Source organism: Mobula hypostoma, chromosome 22, assembly GCF_963921235.1.
Source record: "Mobula hypostoma chromosome 22, sMobHyp1.1, whole genome shotgun sequence".
In the NCBI taxonomy this organism is placed as follows: Eukaryota; Metazoa; Chordata; class Chondrichthyes; order Myliobatiformes; family Myliobatidae; genus Mobula; species Mobula hypostoma.
In genome coordinates, this window is record NC_086118.1 from 14,802,599 (window position 1) to 14,826,374 (window position 23,776).

Sequence of the window (23,776 nt, forward strand, 5' to 3'; positions counted from 1 at the left end):
TGGATGGTACAAGACAACAGGAAGGATTATGAAGATTGTAAAAATTGCCTAACTAAAAGACTAAAAAACTTCCACATCAGATCTTGAGACCCTTCCTTTAGCAGAAGATTGGTATAAGTTAAATGGCTGCAATAGTCACGTTAACGGCAGAATTGAGGATTTATCTGGAAGCTGCTAGTGTGATCGCAGTCTCATGCATGGACACAGCATCACTGAACTGAATTAGTAGCTTCAAATTAATGAACTCATTCATCCTAATATTACAAGGACCAGACTGCGTTGTTTGGATGGCCACATTGAGTTAAAATGGAAGAGCTTTTTCACAGGTTTTAAGTACAGACTGCAAAGAATCAGGAGGCAAGCATTCATTTTATCTTCTCACAATATCAAAATAATGTGATACAAATTCAGTTTGAAACTAGTGATGATCAATAAAGTTTCAAGGCTTCAGCTTGTGTACTGGACAAATGCAAGTGTGGCAAATAGGTGGCATTATAATGCCAAGATTAACAGAGGCTACACTTCCAGGAAATGTGAGAGGCTGGGGAGGCCAATAAATATGATAAAGCAACAGGTTTATAGAGAAGAGAGAACAGAAAACATTGTGCATATCTCTAAAACTATTTAGTTATGCTGTGCAGTGCAAGTTCAGCATCATAAGAGTTTCATGATCAGTAATGAAATTGAAACATAATCATTTTGACTTACAATTGCTTTTGATTCTCACCCTATTTACCTCATCCAGCATAGGTTTTGCACTCCACACCAAAGGACCAAGAGGTTATTTAACATTCAAAGAACTGCTGAATTTCTGGTCCTTTGGTGCTTGGGACCCTCCAACAAAATCTTGCAGGATGTTTAAAGACAACAGTGATCAGCATTTGAAAGGATAGCACATGATCAACAATTGGCTGCAAGTATATAACCATCTTCTACATGTAGATGAGCTAATGCAATGATCCATGCGCAGACAGAGAAACGACATCTGTAAATTTTAACACTTACTGGCCACAACTGAGTCATATGGGATTTCCTGTGCCTTTCAGGGAATTCATACAATACCACATTACAATCAGTGAGGCGTATAATATCACACCACAATTCTCCAGAAATTGAGACTATTGACTTGTCTCAACTGCAACAACTGTTTAAAAATGACAAACTTAAGTCAAATGAAAAGAAAAAGAGTAAATCAATTGTTATGCCTCCACAAGCAAGGTAAAAGATATAGAAACATAGAAACATAGAAAATAGGTGCAGGAGTAGGCCATTCGGCCCTTCGAGCCTGCACCGCCATTTATTATGATCATGGCTGATCATCCAACTCAGAACCCAGCCTTCCCTCCATACCCCGTGACCCCTGTAGCCACAAGGGCCATATCTAACTTCCTTTTAAACATAGCTAATGAACTGGCCTCAACAGTTTGCTGTGGCAGAGAATTCCACAGATTCACCACTCTCTGTGTGAAGAAGTTTTTCCTAACCTCGGTCCTAAAAGGCTTCCCCTCTATCCTCAAACTGTGACCCCTCGTTCTAGACCTCCCCAACATCGGGAACAATCTTCCCGCATCTAGCCTGTCCAATCCCTTTAGGATCTTATACGTTTCAATCAGATCCCCCCTCAATCTTCTAAATTCCAACGAGTACAAGCCCAGTTCATCCAGTCTTTCTTCATATGAAAGACCTGCCATCCCAGGAATCAATCTGGTGAACCTTCTTTGTACTCCCTCTATGGCAAGGATGTCTTTCCTCAGATTAGGGGACCAAAACTGCACACAATACTCCAGGTGTGGTCTCACCAAGGCCTTGTACAACTGCAGTAGTACCTCCCTGCTCCTGTACTCGAATCCTCTCGCTATAAATGCCAGCATACCGTTCGCCTTTTTCACCGCCTGCTGTACCTGCATGCCCACTTTCAATGACTGGTGTATAATGACACCCAGGTCTCGTTGCACCTCCCCTTTTCCTAATCGGCCACCATTCAGATAATAATCTGTTTTCCTATTTTTGCCACCAAAGTGGATAACTTCACATTTATCCACATTAAATTGCACCTGCCATGAGTTTGCCCACTCACCCAACCTATCCAAGTCACCCTGCATCCTCTTAGCATCCTCCTCACTGCTAACACTGCCACCCAGCTTCGTGTCATCCGCAAACTTGGAGATGCTGCATTTAATTCCCTCATCCAAGTCATTAATATATATTGTAAACAACTGGGGTCCCAGCACTGAGCCTTGCGGTACCCCACTAGTCACCGCCTGCCATTCTGAAAAGGTCCCGTTTATTCCCACTCTTTGCTTCCTGTCTGCTAACCAATTCTCCACCCACACCAATACCTTACCCCCAATACCATGTGCTTTAAGTTTGCACACTAATCTCCTGTGTGGGACCTTGTCAAAAGCCTTTTGAAAATCCAAATATACCACATCCACTGGTTCTCCCCTATCCACTCTACTAGTTACATCCTCAAAAAATTCTATGAGATTCGTCAGACATGATTTTCCTTTCACAAATCCATGCTGACTTTGTCCGATCATTTCACCGCTTTCCAAATGTGCTGTTATCACATCCTTGATAACTGACTCCAGCAGTTTCCCCACCACCGACGTTAGGCTAACCGGCCTATAATTCCCCGGTTTCTCTCTCCCTCCTTTTTTAAAAAGTGGGGTTACATTAGCCCACATATAAGATGTATTGTCATCACATCAGGGAAATAATTTGAGTGTGGGCAGAGTATTAAAGCATAAAGACATTTTGAGTTCAAAGTAAATTCATTATCAAAGATATATATGTCACCATATACAACCAGGATTAATTTTCTTGCAGCATACTCAATAAATCTGTAATAGAATCAATGAAAAGCTGCACCAACTTGGGCATTCAACTAATGTGTAAAAAGACAACAAACAGAAACAAATAATAATAATAATAAATAAGTAACAAATATCGAGAACATGAGATGAGATAAAGAGTACTTGAAAGTGAATCTATAGGTTGACGGAACAGTTCAGTGATAGGGCAAGCGAAGCTGAGTGAAGTTATTCCCTTTGGTTCAAGAGCCTGATGGTTGAGGGGTCATAACTGTCCCTGAACCTGGTGGTGTGAGTCCTGGGGCTCCTGTATTATCCTCCTAAAGGCAGCTGCAAGAAGAGAGCATGACATGTGTGGTGGAGGTCCCTGATGATGGATGCTGCTTTCCTGCAACAACGTTCTGTGTAGATATGATCAGTGGCGAGGAAAGCTTTACCTGTGATGCACTCGGCCCCTATCCACTACTTTTTGGAGGAACTGCTGTTCAAGGGCATCAGTGATTCCATACCAAACTGTGATGCAGCCAGTCAATCTACTCTTCATCACACATCTATAAAGCTTCTCAAAGTTTTAGATATCATGCCGAAACTTTGCAAACTCCTAAGGAAATAGAGGCACTGCCATGCTTTCTTCATAATTGTACTTACGTGCTGGGCCCAGGAATGGCCCTCCAAAATGATAACACCATGGAATTTAAAGCTGCTGACCCTCTTCACCTCTGATGAGACTGGCTCATGAACCTATGGTTCCTTCCTCCTGAAGTCAATAATCAGTTCCTTAGTCTTGCTAACATTGAGTAAGAGGTTGTTGTGGCACCACTCAGCTAGATTTTTAATCTCTCCTACATGCAGATTCATCATCACCTTTGATTCGGTCTACAACTGTGGTGTCCTCAGCAAATTTGAATATAGCATCAGAGCTGTGCTTAGCTACACAGTCATAAGTGTAACGGGAGTAGAGCAGGGGGCTAAGCACACAGCCTTGTGATGTGCCTGTGCTGGTGGAGATCGTGGAGGAAGTGTTGTTGCCAATCTGAACTGACTGGGGTCTGCAAGTGAGGAAATCGAGGCTCCAATTGCACATGAAGGAATTGAGGCCAATGTCTAGAAGGTTATTGATTAATTTTGAGGGGACGATGTTACTGAATGCTGAACTGTAGTCGATAAAGAGCATCCTGATGTAAGGATCTTTGCTGTCCAGATGTTCCAGGGTTCACTGAAAAGCCAATGAGATGGCATCTGCTTCGAAACTGTAGCGCCGGTAGACAAATCGGAGCAGCTCCAAGTCGTTTCTCAAGCGGGAGTTGATATGTTGCATCGCCAGCCTCTCAAAACACTTCATCGCAGTGAATATAATTGCTACTAGACAATAGTGATTGAGGCACGTTACCATGTTCTTCCTGGGCACCGGTATAATTAAAGCCTGCTTGAAGTAGCTGGGTACCTCAGACTGCCAAAGTGAGAGGTTAAAGATCTCGGTGAACACTTCAGAAAGTTGGCCAGGTACCCCATCTGGTCTGGATGCTTTACGTGGGTTTGCCCTCCTGAAGGATGTTCACGTCACCCTCAGAGACTGACATCACAGTTTCATTGGGGGCTGCGGGAGTCCATGATAGTTCATGGCTGATGATCAAAGCAACCATAGAAGGCATTGATCTCTTCTGGAAGCAAAGCCCTTTGTCACTTATGTCACTTCATCTTACCTTTTAAGAGGTGATAGTATTCAAGCCCTGCCACAACTGACAAGCATCCTTTGTTGATTCAAGTTTAGTCTGGAATTGCCACTTCGCCCATCAGATGACTTTCTGGAGATCATACCTGAACTTGTTATAACTTTCTTGGGAACCAGACTTGAATGTCTCTGATCTTGCCCTCAGATTGGAGATCTCATGGTTCATTCAGGGCTTCTGGTTGGAGAAGACGCTGAATGATTTTGAAGTGGCTCACTCATCTACAATTGTTTTCAAAACAGTGACAACAAATTCATTCATTCAGATCCCCAGATGAGTCTTTGAACATGGCCTGGTCTGCCAACTCAAAGTAATCCTGCAGCTGTTTTTCTGCCTCCTGTGACCACCTCTTTGTTGTCACAATCTCTGGAGCTTTGCTCTTTAGCCTCTGCCCGTATGCAGGTAGGAGAGGGCCAGCCAAGTGATCAGATTTCCAAAATGCGATCTAGGCATGGAACGGTAAGCATTCCTTACTTTAGTATAACAGTGGTCCAGTGTGTTGGGACCTCTGGTGCTACAGGTTATATGCTGATGGTAATTGGGCAGTGATTTCTTCAAATAAGCCTAACTGAAGTCCCCGACTATGATAAAATTCTAAATAAAAGTGTCCTTTATATACATACATACATGGATAAATTGAATGAATTGCAAATACAGTACAAATTAAATACAGGAATGCAAACAACAGGAATTCTGCAGATGCTGGAAATTCAAGCAACATACATCAAAGTTGCTGGTGAACGCAGCAGGCCAGGCAGCATCTATAGGAAGAGGCGCAGTCGACGTTTCAGGCCGAGACCCTTCATCAGGACTCAAATACAGGAATGACTCACTTCATTTTTGCTTCTGAAAGGTCAGGATTAGTAAGTGAGCATACCACATATAGACACCCACAACCTATGGACTCACTTTCAAGGGCACTTCATCTCATGTTCTCGATAGTTATCGCTTATTTATTTATTTATTACTTTTTTTTCTTTTTGTATTTGCAGAGTTTGTTGTCTTATGCACAATAGTTACTTGTCCATCTTGGTGTACAGTTCTTTTAATTATTTCTACTGAGTTTCTTTGTACTTACAGCGAATGCCTGCAAAAAATAAATCTCAGGATATTTTACAGTGACATATATGCACTTTGATAATAAATTTACTTTGAACTTTTGAACATTATTATGACTGCAAAACAAGGTGGAGAAATTGATTGAGATAAACAAGATAGCAATTACAGATAAATTTGAGTCAACAACAGGAGAGGTTATCAAGGATTTGAGACTCATATGGAAGAAGTATAATAGGTTACAGTTGGGAAATTGTAGAAAGTGTGAAGCCAAGGATTAACCAAATGTGTTTAAGGGAGAACGGTTTTCAGTGGTGATAAAAAGAAAATCCACTTCTATCAAGATTGGGATGAAGCCAAATCAGAAACACAAAATTTCGAGACAGCTCGGAGAGCTTTCTGCAAGAGTAGACCAGAATTTGTTGGAAAAATCTTTAGTTCCACAACAAGCAGTAAATATTATGAAGTTCAGGATTCTAGAGCAAGTGCAAAAGTCCTGGCCATTGAAGCTTTGCTAACTGTATTCCAAGGCATCCAATAGCTTATCACAATTCCTCAGTATTTGTGCTAAAGAACCTGCCCTGGATTAGAACTATTACAGGAAGAGTAACCTCCTCTATTGCGGCTGAGAGGAATAGATGCTAGTACAAGACATTTATATATTTTTAAATTATTTACTTAAACTTTCTATTTAGTTTTTATAATTTCATAAATATTTTCCTGTTTGATTTTCAATGGCTATAGAACAGTGTTGAATGTCAGGGTATTAGAAACATTAAACTCGTGAATGATAGACAGCTGACAAAAGTGGAACTGATACTTGTCTAGCTGTTCATCAGCTGATTTGCCAGGATTAGTGGTGTTAGCCCACACTGGAGGGTTTGGACAAAGCAAATTTGGACTTGAATCACAGGTCAGCTGTCGGTGTGGGATATCTCATCACTAGCAGCAAGATCTGACCAAAAGTCCTGAACCATCTTAATGATGAGGCAGATTTAAGTAACAACTTATTAGTGACCTTGAGAAAGAACAAATCACACTGGCTTCGTTTGACATATCTTAGTAGTGCACTTGATTTATATCTATGCATATAATTAAAACATTAAGTTATAATTTTTCATCATATACCAAATTTAAAATTAATTACTTGTGTTTTAATACATTTTTAAAAACTCAAAGTGACTAACCATCCTCCATCCTAGTCAAAAAGGTGCAACAGCGCCTTTATTTCCTGCGGAGCATCAAGAAAGCTCAACTCCGTCCCAGGATACTGACGGACTTTTACTGCTGTACCATTGAGAGCATACTCACCAACTGCATCTCAGTGTGGCATGGCAATTGTCCCATATCGGACCGCAAAGCACTCCAGCGTGTGGTGAAAATTGCCCAGCGAATTATCGGCACCCAACTGCTCACTATTGAGAACATCTACCACAAATGCTGCCTGGGCAGGGCAAAAAGCATCATCAAGGATGCATCTCACCCTAACCATGGACTTTTTACTCTCCTCCCATCCGGTAGGCGCTACAGGAGCCTTCACTCCCGTACCAGCAGGCATAGGAAGAGCTTCTTCCCTGAGGCTGTGACTCTGCTGAACCTCACTTCACAGCGCTAAGTAGTATTGCACCCATATTGTACTGTCTCAGTACTTTTATATTTGTGTGCTGTAGCACTTACTTTTTATTCACAGTTATTTTGTAAATAACACTATTCTTTGCATTTCTGGTCAGATGCTAACTGCATTTCATTGGCTTTGTATCCATACCTGGCACAATGACAATAATGTTGAATCTAATCTAATCTAATCTAACAGGCTTCACAACTAGCAAAGTAATGCACCATCTCTGCAAGCTGTGAATCCTCATCAGAGACAGGATCTCCACATTGCATCACTCACAAAGCAATCAACATCTAGACTTAATGGTGCAGAAGACCAGCGAGAAAAGGCCTGTGCATCCAGGTCCGGTTAAGGTGAGCATGCAAAAACAACACATAATGATTCAATAAGGCAGAAGTCCAGACCAGGATAATCTACACCAACACGTCTAATATGGAGAAAAACAGAGATCCTTTGTGCCAGACCTTGGTGGACAGGCCTTGGGCAAAGAGGCAGAGTTGGGCTGCTGAAAACTGACAAATCTCTTGGTGGGTAAACAGTAAATAGGAAATGTTGAATAAAGAAGGATATTTCATTAGGAGGAGAATACTATTTATCAAACAAAAAACAGTGTTATGTGACTGGATGTATTTGACACTGCTAAAGGAAAGGCACAAAGAATTGTAAACAAAAGACCTGGTAAATGGAGGAGGTACAAATGGTAACAAATCACTGAGAGTGACAATAAAATAAAACCTAAACATAAAATTGCAAGGGATATCAAAATCAACATAAAAACATGGGACAATCATAAAGTAGTAGAAGTAGAGCAAAAGTGATTAATGAAGCCGATTGCCAATTCGTGGGGTAAATCTCAACTTTGTCCCATAGTGCAACATAGGCCACTTTGTGGGTACTTCCCTCACCCAATGACAATATGATGTCACTTTTTACTACACTGTTGAGAGCTAGATGTGCATGGAACATAATATCAAGATTGACAGAAAGAATGACACCCAGAAACCTACACCTGTAAATTGGTAACTTGGTATGACCTAGCAGAAAGCCATGGAGGGAATTGGAGATGGAAAGTCTAGTCAAGGCAGAAGTTAGACAAGGTGATTATCAACTGCTCTAATGCTACTTGTGTATCTAGATCTAGGAGTTTAACTCTTTTTTTTAACCTTATCTCATTAACAATCATCTTCCTAGATTAATACAGTACCATTGTACTTGTAGGAGCCATGCATCTGTTCTCTGTCTGCTTTGCATTCTGTGGTACGTGTTAATTATATGAATCAGTCACGTGAGTGAGGGTGTGGTAAAGGTAAGGGGAATGAGTTACATCTTCATGCTTTGTTCATTGCAGTTTATAGTAACTTGGACCAGCGAATGTTGTATCTTTCGCTGACGCTCAACTACGCTCAGTTTACACTTTGGTATGCTTAAGATTCTTCGCTTTAAAATTGTATGTTTGCTAATTGCTTATAAAGAATTGAATACGTATCCTTGACTTTTGGAGAATTTTGGAGCATCATGCAAGTATAACAAATCCATGAGGTCATCAACAATGGCATTTGCTTTGGTTTGGCTGCTACAGTACGCAAATAACAATAGCATTCAAATATAAGATCATAATGTTGAAATTCTCCCTTCAGAGATGTTGCCTGACAAGTTTTTTCTATCTTATTGTAGTAATATAATATTGTAGTCTATTTATCATCTCTATCTTCAAAGAACAGTTTACACTTCACAACAGGCAGTTGTATGTAAACTAGCCATTTAAAAAGCAGAGGAATTAGAGAGACAGCTATCTGCAATGAAATTTATCTCTGAACTTTTGAGAAGATAGTGATCTGAGTGTTGGATGAGCCCCAGAAAATATCAGAATTTAATATTAATTCCAGAATGAACCAAGATTCCAAAGAAGCAACATCAAAGATTTCACTGCCATTGTGAGATGATGCTGACACCTAATTATGTGGATGCTCTATTTCAACTTCTTGGATCCTAGAAGGTGACAATACGTGACTGGGATCTTAGCAAGAGTCTCTATTGCGTTCCTGCTGCAGTCAGCTTGATCTCTCAGTTGACAGACTGGTGTCTGACTGTCATTGCTTTGCTCTTTTGTTACTGTATTGCTCATGCAATAATGAGCCATAACAAATCTTAACCAGCCTGAAGGTACATTCAAGGGCATGGGTTTACAATTTATCCGCTGACATGGAGCAAGGAGTCTTTGCCTGTATGTTAAACAGTGGATTTACATCAAAGGGAGAACTTTATGTAATTATGCAAAATGTACAATGGCAAATTAAATCCAGATTTTATTTCCCATTAATTTTGGGGTTACATTTTGGTGCTAAAAAAATTATCCAACAGATTTAAGCACTCAGAGACTTTATTCTAGTTTCCTACAATAACTCCAAAGGGGTTCTGAACAAGCTTCTAAGCAATAGAATAAACATACAAAATTGTCCACGCTACCAATCGAATTTCACTTTCGAGTCACAAGATTGTCAGTTTATCAACTCTGAGGATCAAGAATACAAACCTGGGATGATGGTTCAGTGCAAAATTAGGGAATATGTCAAAATACCATTTCTGAGATGAGGGGGAGGGGGGAACGTCGACTCAGACCATGAGAGGCCTGCGTTAGGCATTTTTATGCCTTACAAGGCGCAGAATGGAAGTTTGTGTGAGGCGCCACTCCTCACACAGACACGAGAGCAATGTGTGCTTAAGTGCCTTGCTCAAGGACACAAACATGCTGCCACATCTGAGGCTCGAACTAGCGACCTTCAGATCACGAGACGAACGCCTTAACCACTTGGCCACGTGCCCAACGTTAGATGAAATGAAATACCTCAAATGAAAATGCTGAGATGAAATACCTCAAATCATCCCAATTGCTCTCTCGAGCTGACATAACTATGCTACTACATAACTTGAAGACAGCAGGACAGTTACCCTGGTATCTAGAACAATACTTGTTCATAAAGGTATGGGTCTGCTGCTCCATTTCCTACTTCATTTGGCACGGTGACACTGTGTTTATGCTACCAGACATGGCCATTGAGATCTGACCTTGCGTCTGCAAACCCGAATCCTGTCATGGCAACTGCGTAATTTAAATTCAAGTAAATTAACCACATGTGGGATTGGAGAAAGGGATGGCGGTGGGAATCTAACTAGTCTCTGTATTGTAGCAATGAATCTAACAGATTGCCATAAAACTCATCTAATGGACTTTAGGAAAGGAATTCTGCCATCCTCATCCGTTTTGGTTCACATGTGGCACCACTCACCCACGTGCTTCACTCTGTACTGCTCTCCGAAATGGCCAAGAAAGACTGGAATTTAAATACTTGCCTTGTTAACATTTTTCACTTCCCACAAGTGAATGTTTTACAATGGTGACGGCTCTTTCAAGAGTTTCCTTTGGAGGATTCAAGGATCAAGAATCAAAAATTAATGTTATTCGCCACGTATGTTTAGATGTATTGCTGTGGTGCGTTGTTGCAACAAAATGACATTCAATAATTATAAAGGATAAAAATATATATAAGAACTAAACTTAGGGGTTAAACTACGGATATAAAATAAAATGTGCATAGATGTATAAATACCAGCATGTATTTACAATATAAATAGCATTACAAAGCACTTAAAGTATCTGCAGTGCAGTGACTGGAATAATAGAGCGGGTGGGAATGCTTGATCCTTTATCACATCTGTAGCGTAGTGGCAAAGGCAACTAAAATTTAAGGCCGAAAAGTTTAAAAATATATCTTCTTTAAGCTAGACCTAATTTTAAGAGCTATGCAATTCTGAAAATGATAGTGCTTCCATTCAGGCACTGCTTTAATGCTGACAACCATATATACCTTCTCCACTGTAGCATAGCGAGTGCTCAGTTGCTTGCGAAGGTCGGATATATGGTGGTCAAACTTCTTCATATCCTTCTTGAAGTTGTCTCGAAATGATAGCAGAGGTTTCTCCACCTCACTCTGTAGCTGGTGAAACAAAATCAAAGATGAGCGCTCATCATCAAATGCAGAAAGTTTTAAGTGCATTGGGATTTCTCCCATAGAATTTATAATCAGAGTATCACCAGCTGTGACATTGCCAAAAAAATGTTGTTTAATATATCTGCCTTTTAAACAGTTAATAAATATCAGAAACTTTAATGCCTGGGCACAGATTGTTTCCCGAGAACCATAGAATAGGATTTCCTGTCATTAATGCAATTGGAGGAATGTGGCACTGTTTTGTAGCTATGTTTATCAACGGCAATCCAGTTTGACTGTTGGCTGAGTGAGCATCTGAGTGGGAAGTTCAAACAGACATACCAGTCTCCAAACTCTTCAGATTAACGTCATCCAAGACAAAGCAATAATTACCTTCAGGCACACCACCTGCGTAGGAGAACTTGCTGCTTGTCTCAGTTTCGATCCGCATTAATATGTGGGAGTCTTTTAAAAGTCAACTGCTTATAGTTCAGGACCAGACTATTCCAGTGAGGGTGAAAGATAAGGATAGCAAGGTTCAGGAACCTTGGATGAGAAGAGGTGTTATAAATTTAGTTAAAAAGGGAAAGGAAACATGAGTGAGGGTTAAGGAAATTGAAATCAGACAGGCATCATTAGGAATATAAGGGGATCAGGAAAGAACAGTGGAATTTGGGCAGTTTAGGAGGCTATGAAATATCCTTTACAAATTGGATTAAAGAGAATCCAAGGGCATATTATATGTACAGTATACTAGGAGCAAGAAGTGGCTGGCGAAAGGGGAGGTCCACTCAAGGACAAAAGAGGGAATTTATGTACCGAGTGAAAAGAAGTGGCTGGGATCCTAAATGAGTACTTTGCATTAGCATTCACCAAACAGAAGGATGTGGATGGTGCATTAAAGGGGTTCTTAAGTGGCATTTAGACAGACACATCAACAGGCAGCCCAAAATGCCAACTGTAAAGCTACAATCATCCAATAAGTGGGGGCATTTTCAATTTTCAATGGCAAATATAGGCAGATATTGAAGGGCAGTGGAGCTCATAGAATTTACCTTGAGTTAACTCATAGAAGAAAATTGGAACTCTTAACAAAAATGCACATAGACACCGCCAATTTGAAAACGTTCCAAAAGTGCACAGCTCAGAATCTTTATCTGATCACATTCTATCGCACTACAGCACTAATACTGCAATCATTGAAAAGTCAACAGTGTATGCTTTTCCTGTGTTAGTAACTGACTATACTTTTGGCTTATAAATCATATCCTGTGTTGATGAACATCATAATTTTAATGAGTATTTTTATGATTGTGTTAGAGCAGGGGTGACCAACCTTTTACATTCCATTCATCAATTTTTCACTCATGAGTTCAGATGCGCCATACAGCTCTTGTACCCCGTTCATTTCTTGTAAAAATATGTTAATAAAGAACTCGTGCGTGAAAAAAATCGCATCTGAACTTGTATGTGAAAAAATTGACAAATGGAATGTAAAAGGTTGGCCACCCTGGTGTAGACAGTACACAACAAAGAAATCCTTGTTGAAATATTGAGAACTGGGAGGGGTGGGGGGAGCCCTGAAATAAAGAGGACGTATGTTCCAAGAATCACTTTCTCACAGGTCTTTTAGCAGTACCATAGATTTAGTATTGTGACCACAAGTGAGTTTGGTATTTAATTATTTTATTCCTATTATTATGGCAAAATTTGTAAAACAATTCATTACCTTGGATGAAAACTTCAGATGAACCTCAGCTTCATCAGCCAAACTTTTCTTCACCTGTGCCCAAGACTCTCCTAGAGTGCTACCAAAAATAAAGAAAGACAAGTCTTAAAAACAGCAGATAGCCATTGAGCACATCAACATGAAATGCTGTCATAGGAAATCAACATCCATCATCAGGAATCCTCACCACTCAGGCTGTGCTCTCTTCTTGATGCTGCTATCAGGTAGAAGATACAAGTACCTCAGGACACACACCACCAGGGTCAAGGATAGCTACTACCCCTTAACCAGCAGCCATCAGGCTGTTCAGCTTCATTTGCCTCATCAGTGAAATGTTCCCACAACCAGTGAACTCACTTTCAATGACTATTCATCTCAGGTTATCATTATTGATTGCTATTTACTTATATTTGCTTCCGCACTCTGGTTGATCTTTCATAGATACTGTCATAGCTTCTATTCTATAGGTTTGTTGAGTATGCCCACAAGGAAATGAATCTCAGGGTTGCATGTGGCAACACATACAGTGTCTATAAAAAGTATTCACCCCCCCCCCGAAAGTTTTCATGTTTTATTGTTTTACAACATTGGATCACAGTGAATTTAATTTGGCTTTTGTTGACACTATCAACAGAAAAATACTCTTTCACGTCAAAGTGAAAACAGATCTCTACAAAGTGATCTAAATTAATTATAAAGTATAAAACAGATAAACTTTACTTTGCACTTTGATAACAAATATCCAAGGTAAAGGCAACCTTTCTGATATTTGTTCCAGTTACCTGACTGTATTTTAACGCGTTAATCTTTGTACATGTGAAATGTCTCACCACCACTGTGGCCTTGAATGTAACAGCCCTTCCATGACTACTGTGGGAACAACCATAGGAACATAAGAGCTATTTGAATACAGGGGTGAGCCCTGTGTAGAGTGGTGACAGGTGATGATTGGTTCCGAATTGGTGGTTTGACATGGTGCTATGTATTGGTCCACTTACTGCAGTATTTCATATCAGCGGAAAGGGCATAAAACAGAGCAGTCACAGGGCTTGGGAGTAGCTCTCTGAGGCCTTATCAGTGGGCAGGTCATGAACAGTGCTGCAGATCATGTGGGAGTTGTGCTGCAGTGAGAGGGGCCCATGCACACCTAGTTAAATATTGTAATGCCTGCTCTGTTCTGTCCTTATAAACATAGTTTTATAGTTCTAAGTAGATAATTGGAGTTTGTGTCTTTCTCTCTCACCAAATCGTGCCAAGAACACTTTGACTTAATTAAGCATTTTGGCATGGTAAGCAGGATCTTGCACATTAAATAGAAAGCAAAATGTTTAGAGGTAATAGCAAGGAGGAAGACCCCACCCCACCATATAATACCGACAACCGAGTGGACTGAAACTGCAGGATTTGGGACCCCGCTCGATTTACTGATGAACTGCGGTGTGCTGGTGGATTGAACAAACTGGATCTCCAAAGGTTAAAGATGGGACACCAATCACGTGTTCGTACTAAAGGGATTAGGGGAGCCACAGAGGGGCTTTTTGTCTGCTAGTGGCCATCATAAGGCAACAACTTCAGACAATCTCTCGGAAGCAGGAGGAAATAGGGAACTTTAAACATGAGGTGGAAGCACTGAATGGCTGGATGGCCATGGCAGCAGTCGGCCATCGATGCAGACTTGCGGTGAAGAGATAGAAGAAAAGAGAGTTGAGATCACCTGCCGCCTGGCCAAGGTTTGGCAGAAGTAAGTGGCATGAAGGGCTAATTGGTAAATGGACCAACTGAAGGTCTAGCATCTTATTTTACTGGGCAATGACCCGGATATCTGGGATGCAGATATTTGATTTGATGGTAAAGATCAGGGTGAAAGGGTGGAAAGCTGCCCACCTCCTGATAAACCCCAGTACTTGAAAGTACAATCAGCTAGGCTTATTGCATCCACAGAAACGTAGTCTGGCCAATCTCCCTCTCTCTCCAAGCACCCCTCAGCCTGCAGCATTGTTCCAACAATGCTTCACACCCTGGGACAATGTATCATCCAGCTAGAGGAAGAGTGGAGTGAAGACCCGAAACGGTGACCATCTCGGTGGTGACTAAAGGCTACTCCTTCAAGGAATTGGTGGAGCTGGGAGATCAGTACAGGCAGAAGTCAGGGGAACCATTAGTGAAGTGGTTGTTAAGGATATGAGACGTGGAGTGAGATGAAGTGATCTCCGACCAGGAAATGGGTGCCCTGGGAGGACTGTCACTCAGTCATGGAGTAAACAGTCCCCTTCTGGGAACTGTCAGGGTGGAAAGGTCTTTCTGGGTCAGAGTAACGACCATGGTAAAGGTTAAGCAACCCTACTTGGGCTGGGATTTAAAATCTTGAGAAGACTGGAACACAGCAGAGGAAGGAACTAAGACTCTCCATCAATGGGCCCTGGACACTGGGATTGATGAGGGTGGGGATGGCCCACTGAAGGGTTAAAAGTTCACCTTGAGCATGGTAGGGTACCTGGTAAAACTGGCAGCCTTTATCTGAAGGCGGAAGGGAGAACAGTAAAATTGGCTATTGAGCTCTTGGAGAGTTTAGAACATGTAGGCAGGGCTCATAGCCAGGCAAGGAAGGTGGAGAAGCAGAACAGAGGGGGGTCCTACCTCACCAGTAGGGAGATGTCCTTGGCCCTGCTCAAGGCAAGCATTCCAAAGGAAAGGGTGGAAAGGATAAGCTTTATGGAAAGGCCATTGTCAAAATGAGAAGGGAGAGGAGCTGGTGGGGGGGGGGTGCAGAACCCCTGCTGATTCCATATCTAATTGGGAGAAAAATCCCTCCTTGTATCCCTCCAGTGAGGCATTGAAGAAAGCCCTTCGAGACCTGCAGCAATAGGACTCCAACAGTGGGTGGCGCCTTCCTGCCCCGTGCCCATAGGGGCATGGTCAGTAACTCTTTCCCAACTGGGAGACCTGAGGCCTTATGTATCTATTGTGGTACACTGGGGAAAGGGAAATGTACGGTGATGTACAAAGGGAAACGCACTGGTCGATACCAAGGTCGAATACAACGTTATCCCAGGAAACTCCAACAGGTGGAGAGGTCCCTCAGTGATGATAGAAGCAAAGGGAGGGACACTGTCCCCAGCCCGTGCTGTGACAGTAAGGGTGACTTTTGGGTCTAAATAACCAGGACCTATGTCAGTGCTGGTCACGGCATCCCCCGGTGCATTTTGGATATGAATGTGCTGAAAGGGAGGTCCCTGCAGACCAATTGGGATTGTTTTACTTTTTGGGTGATTGAACTGACAGTATCGGTGAGATTGGCCAAGTGGGAGCCCCTCATTACCCTGCCTCTGACCAGGGTAGCGAACATCATGCAGAACCCACATCCCAGGTGGCAGCAAGGAGACTGGGGAAACAGTGCTGAAAGAGGGAATTATTCGGCCAGCAACATTCCCCTGGTTTGGCCGGTGCAGAAGGAGTAGAACATGGCAAATGACAATAGATTTTAAGTAATTCAATAAGCACATCCCGGCCCTCACAGTGGCTGTCCCGAATGTAGTCACCACCGTAGAGGACATAGAGGCGAGGGAGGGGAAGTAATGCTTTCTTTTCCACTCCTTGAGCCTCAAGTCCCAAAAGCAGTTTGCCTTTATGTTGGACGACAGACAGTACACCTTTTATCATCTTCCAGAGAGATACTTGCACAGTCTGACCTCGGCATTATATCTCGAGACCTACAAGGGATCTCAGTCGACCCAAATATTTCGGTATCCCATTGCACAGACGATATCCTATTGCGCCCTCCGAAGAAATGGTAGGGTAGGCACTAGACAAAGTGGGGGGGATGATTTATTAATCTAGAAAAGATCCAAGCCGGAATATTTTGTTCCAATCAATACAATGGCATTCTGGACACCAGGAAGTACAAGAAAAGACCAAATGAAAAATATTGGGGGCAGTGGTTCCCACCGCGGAAGAGAAGCAGCAGCATTCTGTGGGGCTACGTCTATAATGAGGACAAGATATTCTCCACCTAATGATGATACTGAGACCATTATATTGGGTACCTTGGAAGAAGACACCTTTCCAGTGGGGTCCTGACCAATAAATTGCCCTGGAGACTGCCAGACAGGCCATTGAACAGGGCCTACCCCAGGCCCCGAAAACAACATTTTGGATGGCACGGCAGCATAGTGGTTAGCACAAAGCTTTACAGTATCAGCGACCTGGGTTCAATTCCCGATGCTGCCTGTGAGTTTGTACATTCCCCACCTCCCCCCCCCCCCACATTGGTTTCCACCAGGTGCTCCAATTTCCTCCCACAGTCCAAAGACATACTGGTTGGTAGGTTAGTTTGTTATTGTAAATCGTCCCATGATTAGGCTAGTATTAAATCGGCGGATTGCTGGATGGCACGGTTCAAAGGGCCGGAGGGCTTATTCCACGCTGTATCTCAATAAATAAATAAATAAATAAACCTGGGGTGCCTTTTGAACTGCAGGTCTCTAGCACCTCTCACGTGGCTGAGTGGACTTTTGCAGCTAACGGAAGGGTAACAGGTCCACTTGAGGTTTGGACTAAGACCCTTCCCGAGGCTGCAACCAGATACATCCCTTTTGAGAGACAGCTCTTACCCTTTTACTGGGTCTTTTTAGTTACCAAGCACAGAGACCAGCTCAGACACGGTGGTCTTGTGACCCCACCTACAAATTGTCCAGCGAGTAAAATCAAATCATGTGATCCACAAGGAAAGCCACGCTCAGCACTCTTCGATAGTCAAATGGATAGGATACATAGCAGATTGGGCAGAGTTATGGTCCTTCGCACCAATGGTCATAGCACCCCGATGAGGTTGTAGCCCTCGATCCATCACCAAAACAATGTAACAAACCACATGTTGACCTAACTCCGGAGGAGAAACAGTAGGTTTGGTTCACCAGCAGCTCCAGCCGTTGGTGGAGTGGCAGCTCCACACATGATTTTGGATTTCTAATTCTTCACATAAAGCAACACAGGACATTTGAGAATCCTGTTTTGCAGAACATCCTCATACTTCAGATGTTCCACATCATAGTGAAGTCCATATAATCAAGGCCTTACCCAGAGTTAGGTTGCCAAGACTAAATCTGCCTCTGTTGTGATGCCCACTTTCCCCAGGGTGCATCACTCAGCGTGGCTTCAGTATCAAGCCAGGACTAAAGGTAGATGAACACTGCAAAGCTTGGGCCTTTATCCAGTCTGAGCTTTTCAGAATCAGAATCAGGTTTATTATCACCAGCATGTAACGTGGAATTTGTTAACAGTAGCAGCAGTTCAATGCAATACATAATATAGAAGAAAAAAATAGTAATAATAATAAGTAAATCTTATTGCGTATACTTTACACAGTATACATATATTGAATAGATTAAAAATTATGCAATAAACAGAAATACTATATATTTTTTTTAAAAAGTGAGGTAGTGTCCAAGTGTTCAACGTCCATCTAGGAATCGGATGGCAGAGGGGAAGAAGCTGTTTCTGAATCGCTGAGTGTGTGTCTTCAGGCTTCTTTACCTCCTACCTGGTGGTAACAGTGAGAAAAGGGCATGCCCTGGGTGCTAGAGGTCCTTCAACATTTGAAGGAAAACTACAGATAGAAGAAAGTTCTCTTTGCTTTTTTGAGACTAAATTAGAAAAACAGAATACACTAATGTTCAGTTTACCCATTAATTCCTATACCCTATCAAGTCACTTCATGAACATCAATTCAGTCTTTTAGTTATTCCTTTTAGTCATTTCTTTGGGCTGACATGCTTTTTCTCTATACCTCTATAGACCTTGAGATACAAGAGCTGGGACATCAAATTACAGTAAAACAAGACTTTAGTACAACTACACAAGATGGAGCAGTTCATCCATGTGGCCTCTGCTGTCCTCTGTCCACTCTCCTCCACGGATGTATTCCACGTCAGTGGGTCAGACAGCGTCCGTGGATGGAAGTGGACATTTGACACTTTGCATCTGCAGACAAGTGCGAGGTTTTGCACTTTGGTAGGAACAACCAGAGTTGAAGTTGCATAAGATGTTGCTGAGGCCTAATTTGGAGTATTGTGTGCAGTTTTGGTCACTTAACAACAGGAAAGATATAAACAAGTTTGAAAGGCTACGGAGAAAATTCACAATGGTCTTGCCAGGTCTGCAGAATCTGAGTTATAAGGAAGGACTGTATCCTTTAGAACACAGAAGAATGAGAGGAGATTTGATAGAGGAATAAAAAATTATGAGGGGTATAGGTAGGGTAAATGCAAGCAGGCTTTTCTGGGACTACAACCAGAGGTCATGGCTTAAGAGTGGAAGATGAGAAGTTTAAGAGAAACATGAGGGGAAACGTCTTCACTCAGAGTCATGAGAGTGTGGAATGAGCTGCCAGCACAAGTGGGGCATGCAAGCTCGATTTCAATGTTTAAGAGAAGTGTGGATAGATACATGGATGGTAGGAGTATGGAGGGCTATGGTCCCAGTGCAGGTCAATGGGAATAGGCAATTTAAATGGTTTTAGCATGGACTAGATGGGCTGAAGGGCCTGTTTCTGTGCTGTATGACTCTATCTGGACTGAATGCTAGAGAGAAGACAGCCAGTACAAAAGATGAAGGGAAGAGCTGGAGCAAGAGCTCGCAAGTGACAGGTGGATCCGAGTAAAGAGAGGTGATAAGCAGATGGAGGAGGGGAGAGTGGAAATGGAGACAAAAGGTAGGAGGTGATAGGTGGAAGTGACAAAGGACTGCGGGTGATGGAACCTGATAGGAAAGGAAGCTGGAGCATGGAATCAAGTGAGGGCGCTGGGGAGAGCAGAAGGGAACAAGAGGGGAGGGAAGTAGTAAATGGATTGTGTGGGTAATGGACACATGGAGTGGGGGTAGGAGGGAAAGGAAACAGATGATGGAGTCTAGAGTGGTGCAGGAAGAACTGGGTAGATCAGGAAGTGTAAGTAAAAGGCTTAGAAGGAGACCAGTTACCATAAGTTGGAGAAATCAATGTTCAAGCTGTTGGGTTGTAAACTACCCAGGAGGAATACGAGCAGTCTGGCAGTGGAGGGGGCCAAGTTCAATCACGTCAGCGTGAGAATGAGGAGGGCCGTTAAAATGACTGGCAACGGGGAACTCCAGACAGCCATGGTGGACACTTACTCAGCAAAGCGGTCCCCTAGTATGTGTTTGGGCTCACCGAAGCAGAGGAGGACATATCAGCAACACCAGAGGCAATAAACAAGGCTGGAGGATTTGTATGAGAATGACTGCCTCATCTGATGAGCTGTTTAAGGCCTCGGATGGTGGTGAGGCAGGAGGCATAGGGACTCACATTACAGTTCCCACAGGGGAGGAAGGGGTGATAGGTGGGGAGGGACGAATAGAACAAGGAGAGAGAGAACCCTGTGGAAAACAGCAAGTGGTGGGGTGGGGAAGGCAGGGCTGGTACTGGGATCACAATGTGGCTGGCAGAGTTTGTGGAGAACATACCTGGAATATTGAGAGCACTTATGGTCGCCAGACAATAAGAAGGATGTGAATAGGCTAGAGAGGGTGTCATAAAGATTGACAATGTTTTTTGTCAGGACTGAAGGGCTTGAGTTCATGAGGAAAGACAGGATAGGCTGGGACTGCTTTGCCTGAAGTAAAGAGGGCTGAGAGTCGACCTTACGAAAAGTATATAAAATCACAAGTGTCTACATAAAGAGGACGATCATGGGGCGGGGGGGGGGGGGGCAGGTGCCGGAGGGGACGGAGGGACAGGAAGGAGAGAAAAGTGAGAAGGTGCAAGAGCATGACAAAAACTCCAACATGAGGTCTGCTTGAGGGTCAAATATATAAACAGAAGGCACCATTGTGCTGCTGCTATTAGAGCTATCAGCTGCCCATTCACACAGTTCCTTCACCATTTCTCTTTCATTTTCAACTGCTCCCAGAATCTAACACTCACCTATAATCAAGGCAACTTACAATGACCAGCAAACCAACAACCCACACATCTTTGGGATGTGGAAGGAGGCACCCAAAGGAAACACATGCCATCATGGGGAGAACATGGAAACTTCACACAGACAGCACCCAAGGTCAAGATCGAGTCTCCAGCACAATGAAGGAATGGCTCTACTAGCTGAACCATTACATTGCTCTTTCTTTATGTTTTCACTCTCAACCTGTCCCTATTTTATCATATTTATGTTCCCTTATTCAGATTTTCTCTTCCCCAACTGCCCCCATTAACTCATAGACCAGATGACGTTATTCACGGCTTATCCCCAGGGCGATGTTGTTCTCATCTTACTAGAGATTTTTAATTTGCCCCATCCATTCTCCCCTCACCTGCTCTGCAAATTATATTCAACTGATTTTCTCTCTTTCCCAGAGTATTTTTGACCTGGAAGGTCAATTCTGCTTCTTTCCACAGATGCTGTGTAACCTGAATACTTTCAGCATTTCCTGTTCTTATTAAGTATTTGCAAACCCTAATTTTTAAACAGCATAGACAGTAGGTTAATGAGCAGAATCATTGCATAATAAATTTAAATTAATTGCAGTTGTGAAAAATTTGATCAATTCTCAATATCTAACCATCTTTGACATAAGCTATAAATCATTTAGAGCAGAATAATGCCTACTGCTCCATCTTCATGGCATTACTATTTATTGCAATGAATGGGGAAAAAAAAATCAGAATACGAGCTTATTCCTGGTAAATTCTCTTTCTGTTAATCAACCGCAACAAGTAATGGGCCTGTGCCAGAAGGACCTAATTAGAAAGAGGAAGATTTATCAGGCTATTTTCCCAGAGTGGAATCTTATTTGGCAGAAGACTATATTCAAGAGTTATGCATGGATTATGAATAAAGGTCAGGATTCCAATCTGTATTGTTCTCAATTTTCCAATCATTAAAGTGAATAATCAGAGATTGAGCATAGTTTGAATTAAGTGTACTGAGCTCACCTACTTCCATCAAATTAGGCTGCTTTGCCAGCAGCTGGTCTGTGCTCCCTGCTTCCATCAAATAGCAATCTTCTCTGAGTGAAGCACTGAAACCCTGACACTCATATTCATAGTAAATTTTATTATACAATTTCCCCAAAATATCAACAAATATTCCTTTCATGAAATATTACAATCCAAGTACACATACATCTGACAATCCTTTCTTAATCTCCCCACCTACTCTTTTCACTATTCACGATTTCCCATCCCAACCACTCTGGATAGCTTCAAAGGGTTGTAGTATTGGCTTAAGTCACAGATGCCATTAACCTACAGCCAACTATGGCGTGGACACAGCTCAACACATCATGGAAAACAGTTTCCCTACATGGACTCTGTCTATATTTTATGCTAATATTTTATGCAATAAAACTACCAGCATAATCAAAGTTCCCCCCACCTATCTCAGACATTCTCTCTTCTCCTTTCTTCCATCAGGCAGAAGATACAAAAATCTGAAAGTGTGTACCACCAGGTTCAAGGATAGCTTCTATCACACTGTTAAAAGACTATTAAATGGCTTATTAGCACAATAAAATCAACTACCTCATTATTCACAAACTTCTTCATTTTAATCTTGCACTATTTTTTTTTTACCAGCACTGCATTTTTCTGTAGCTGATACACTTTAATCTGCACCATTATTGTTCTTATCTTGTTCCACCTCAATATTCTGTTATGTGTAATGATCGGATCTGTATGAATAGTATCCAATTCCATCTTTTCAGTACATCTTGATACATGTGACAACAACAAATCAATTTCAATCACAGTTCCAGTTCCAATATCAATTATAATCTGGAGTCAATAAGAAGTGTAAATATTGTCCTGGCTGGAATTTGAGAATGAGCACTGGAGGAAAAGGAAACGTTCTCAAACAACGGCATATTCTTGAGTTCTCTTTTAGACGGAATATTGAGTCAGATGAGAAAACAAAAATAAAGAGAATCACCTTCATCAAAGAGGGAGCCAGGCCTTTCATAACCAAACAACCAAAGCCCAATCTGCTGCTAGCAGCCAGGTCCTGGGAGATGAGGGTTGATGTGGGAAGGAGGTTGCAGTTCCCGGATGTGGTGCACACAACCCTATGCCCGGACATTGTACTGTAGTCAACCGAAGACAAGAAAATAATTCTGGTTGAGCTGACTGTGCCGTGGGAGGAGGGATGGGAAGAGGCCCACGAGAGAAAGACCTTGAAGTACCAGCCCTTAGTGCAGGAGTGTAAAGACAAGGGATGGCAGGCATGGTTGTTCCCTGTGGAGATCGGCTGCAGAGGTTTCCCAGCCAAATCAGCATGGTGGTTGTTGTCAGCTCTGGGCCTGGATGAAAGGAGCAAAAAACAAGCAGCTTGTAGGATGGGGGAAGAGGCAGAACGAGCCTCTTGTTGGATTTGGAGTAGGCGAGAGGAGGGAAGCTGGAAGCCAGGAGCAGATGGGCAGTGATTTGGCCACCACTGCCGGCCCACCAACTGGAGAGTGTCGTGGTTAAGGGTTGAAATACTCTGTGAAGGCTGGGAACCACCTGATGACATCTGCTCCTGGCTGAAGGCTACGGTTACCTTATAAGGTAACTGGAGAATGCATCCTAACAGGTGTCTGTAACAAGTAATCTCTGGTTTGTACCAGTGGCTTCCAGGAAAGGCTGGATGGCAACCGAGGAATGTCGGTGACACTGGAGAGACAGCTGACCTCCAGGAAAGGCTGGCACAGGCTCACAAGGCTAGCAACCTTGTTGGCAGCACTCACAAGAGGGCACCACGCAAGCTACAACTGAACACGAAGAGCAATACCCCCAGAGTCTCCCGAGAAGGCGGGGGGAGGATGAGAGACTCAACGGCCAGGACAGGAAACACGAC

The 23,776-nt window shown here is 42.5% G+C and overlaps 1 protein-coding gene across 3 annotated transcripts in view; it reads right to left on the bottom strand.

The window, feature by feature from the left end:
- The window catches only part of gas7b (growth arrest-specific 7b), a 526,445-nt gene that overhangs the window by 61,500 nt on the left and 441,169 nt on the right, over positions 1–23,776 (bottom strand). For all 3 annotated transcript variants that reach the window (XM_063074230.1, XM_063074232.1, XM_063074231.1), the window contains exons 9-10: positions 12,936–13,014; positions 11,084–11,212 (exon numbers count right to left, since the gene is read on the bottom strand). In XM_063074230.1, the coding sequence (XP_062930300.1) occupies positions 11,084–11,212; positions 12,936–13,014 (208 nt within the window). The remainder of the gene's footprint in view (positions 1–11,083; positions 11,213–12,935; positions 13,015–23,776) is intronic.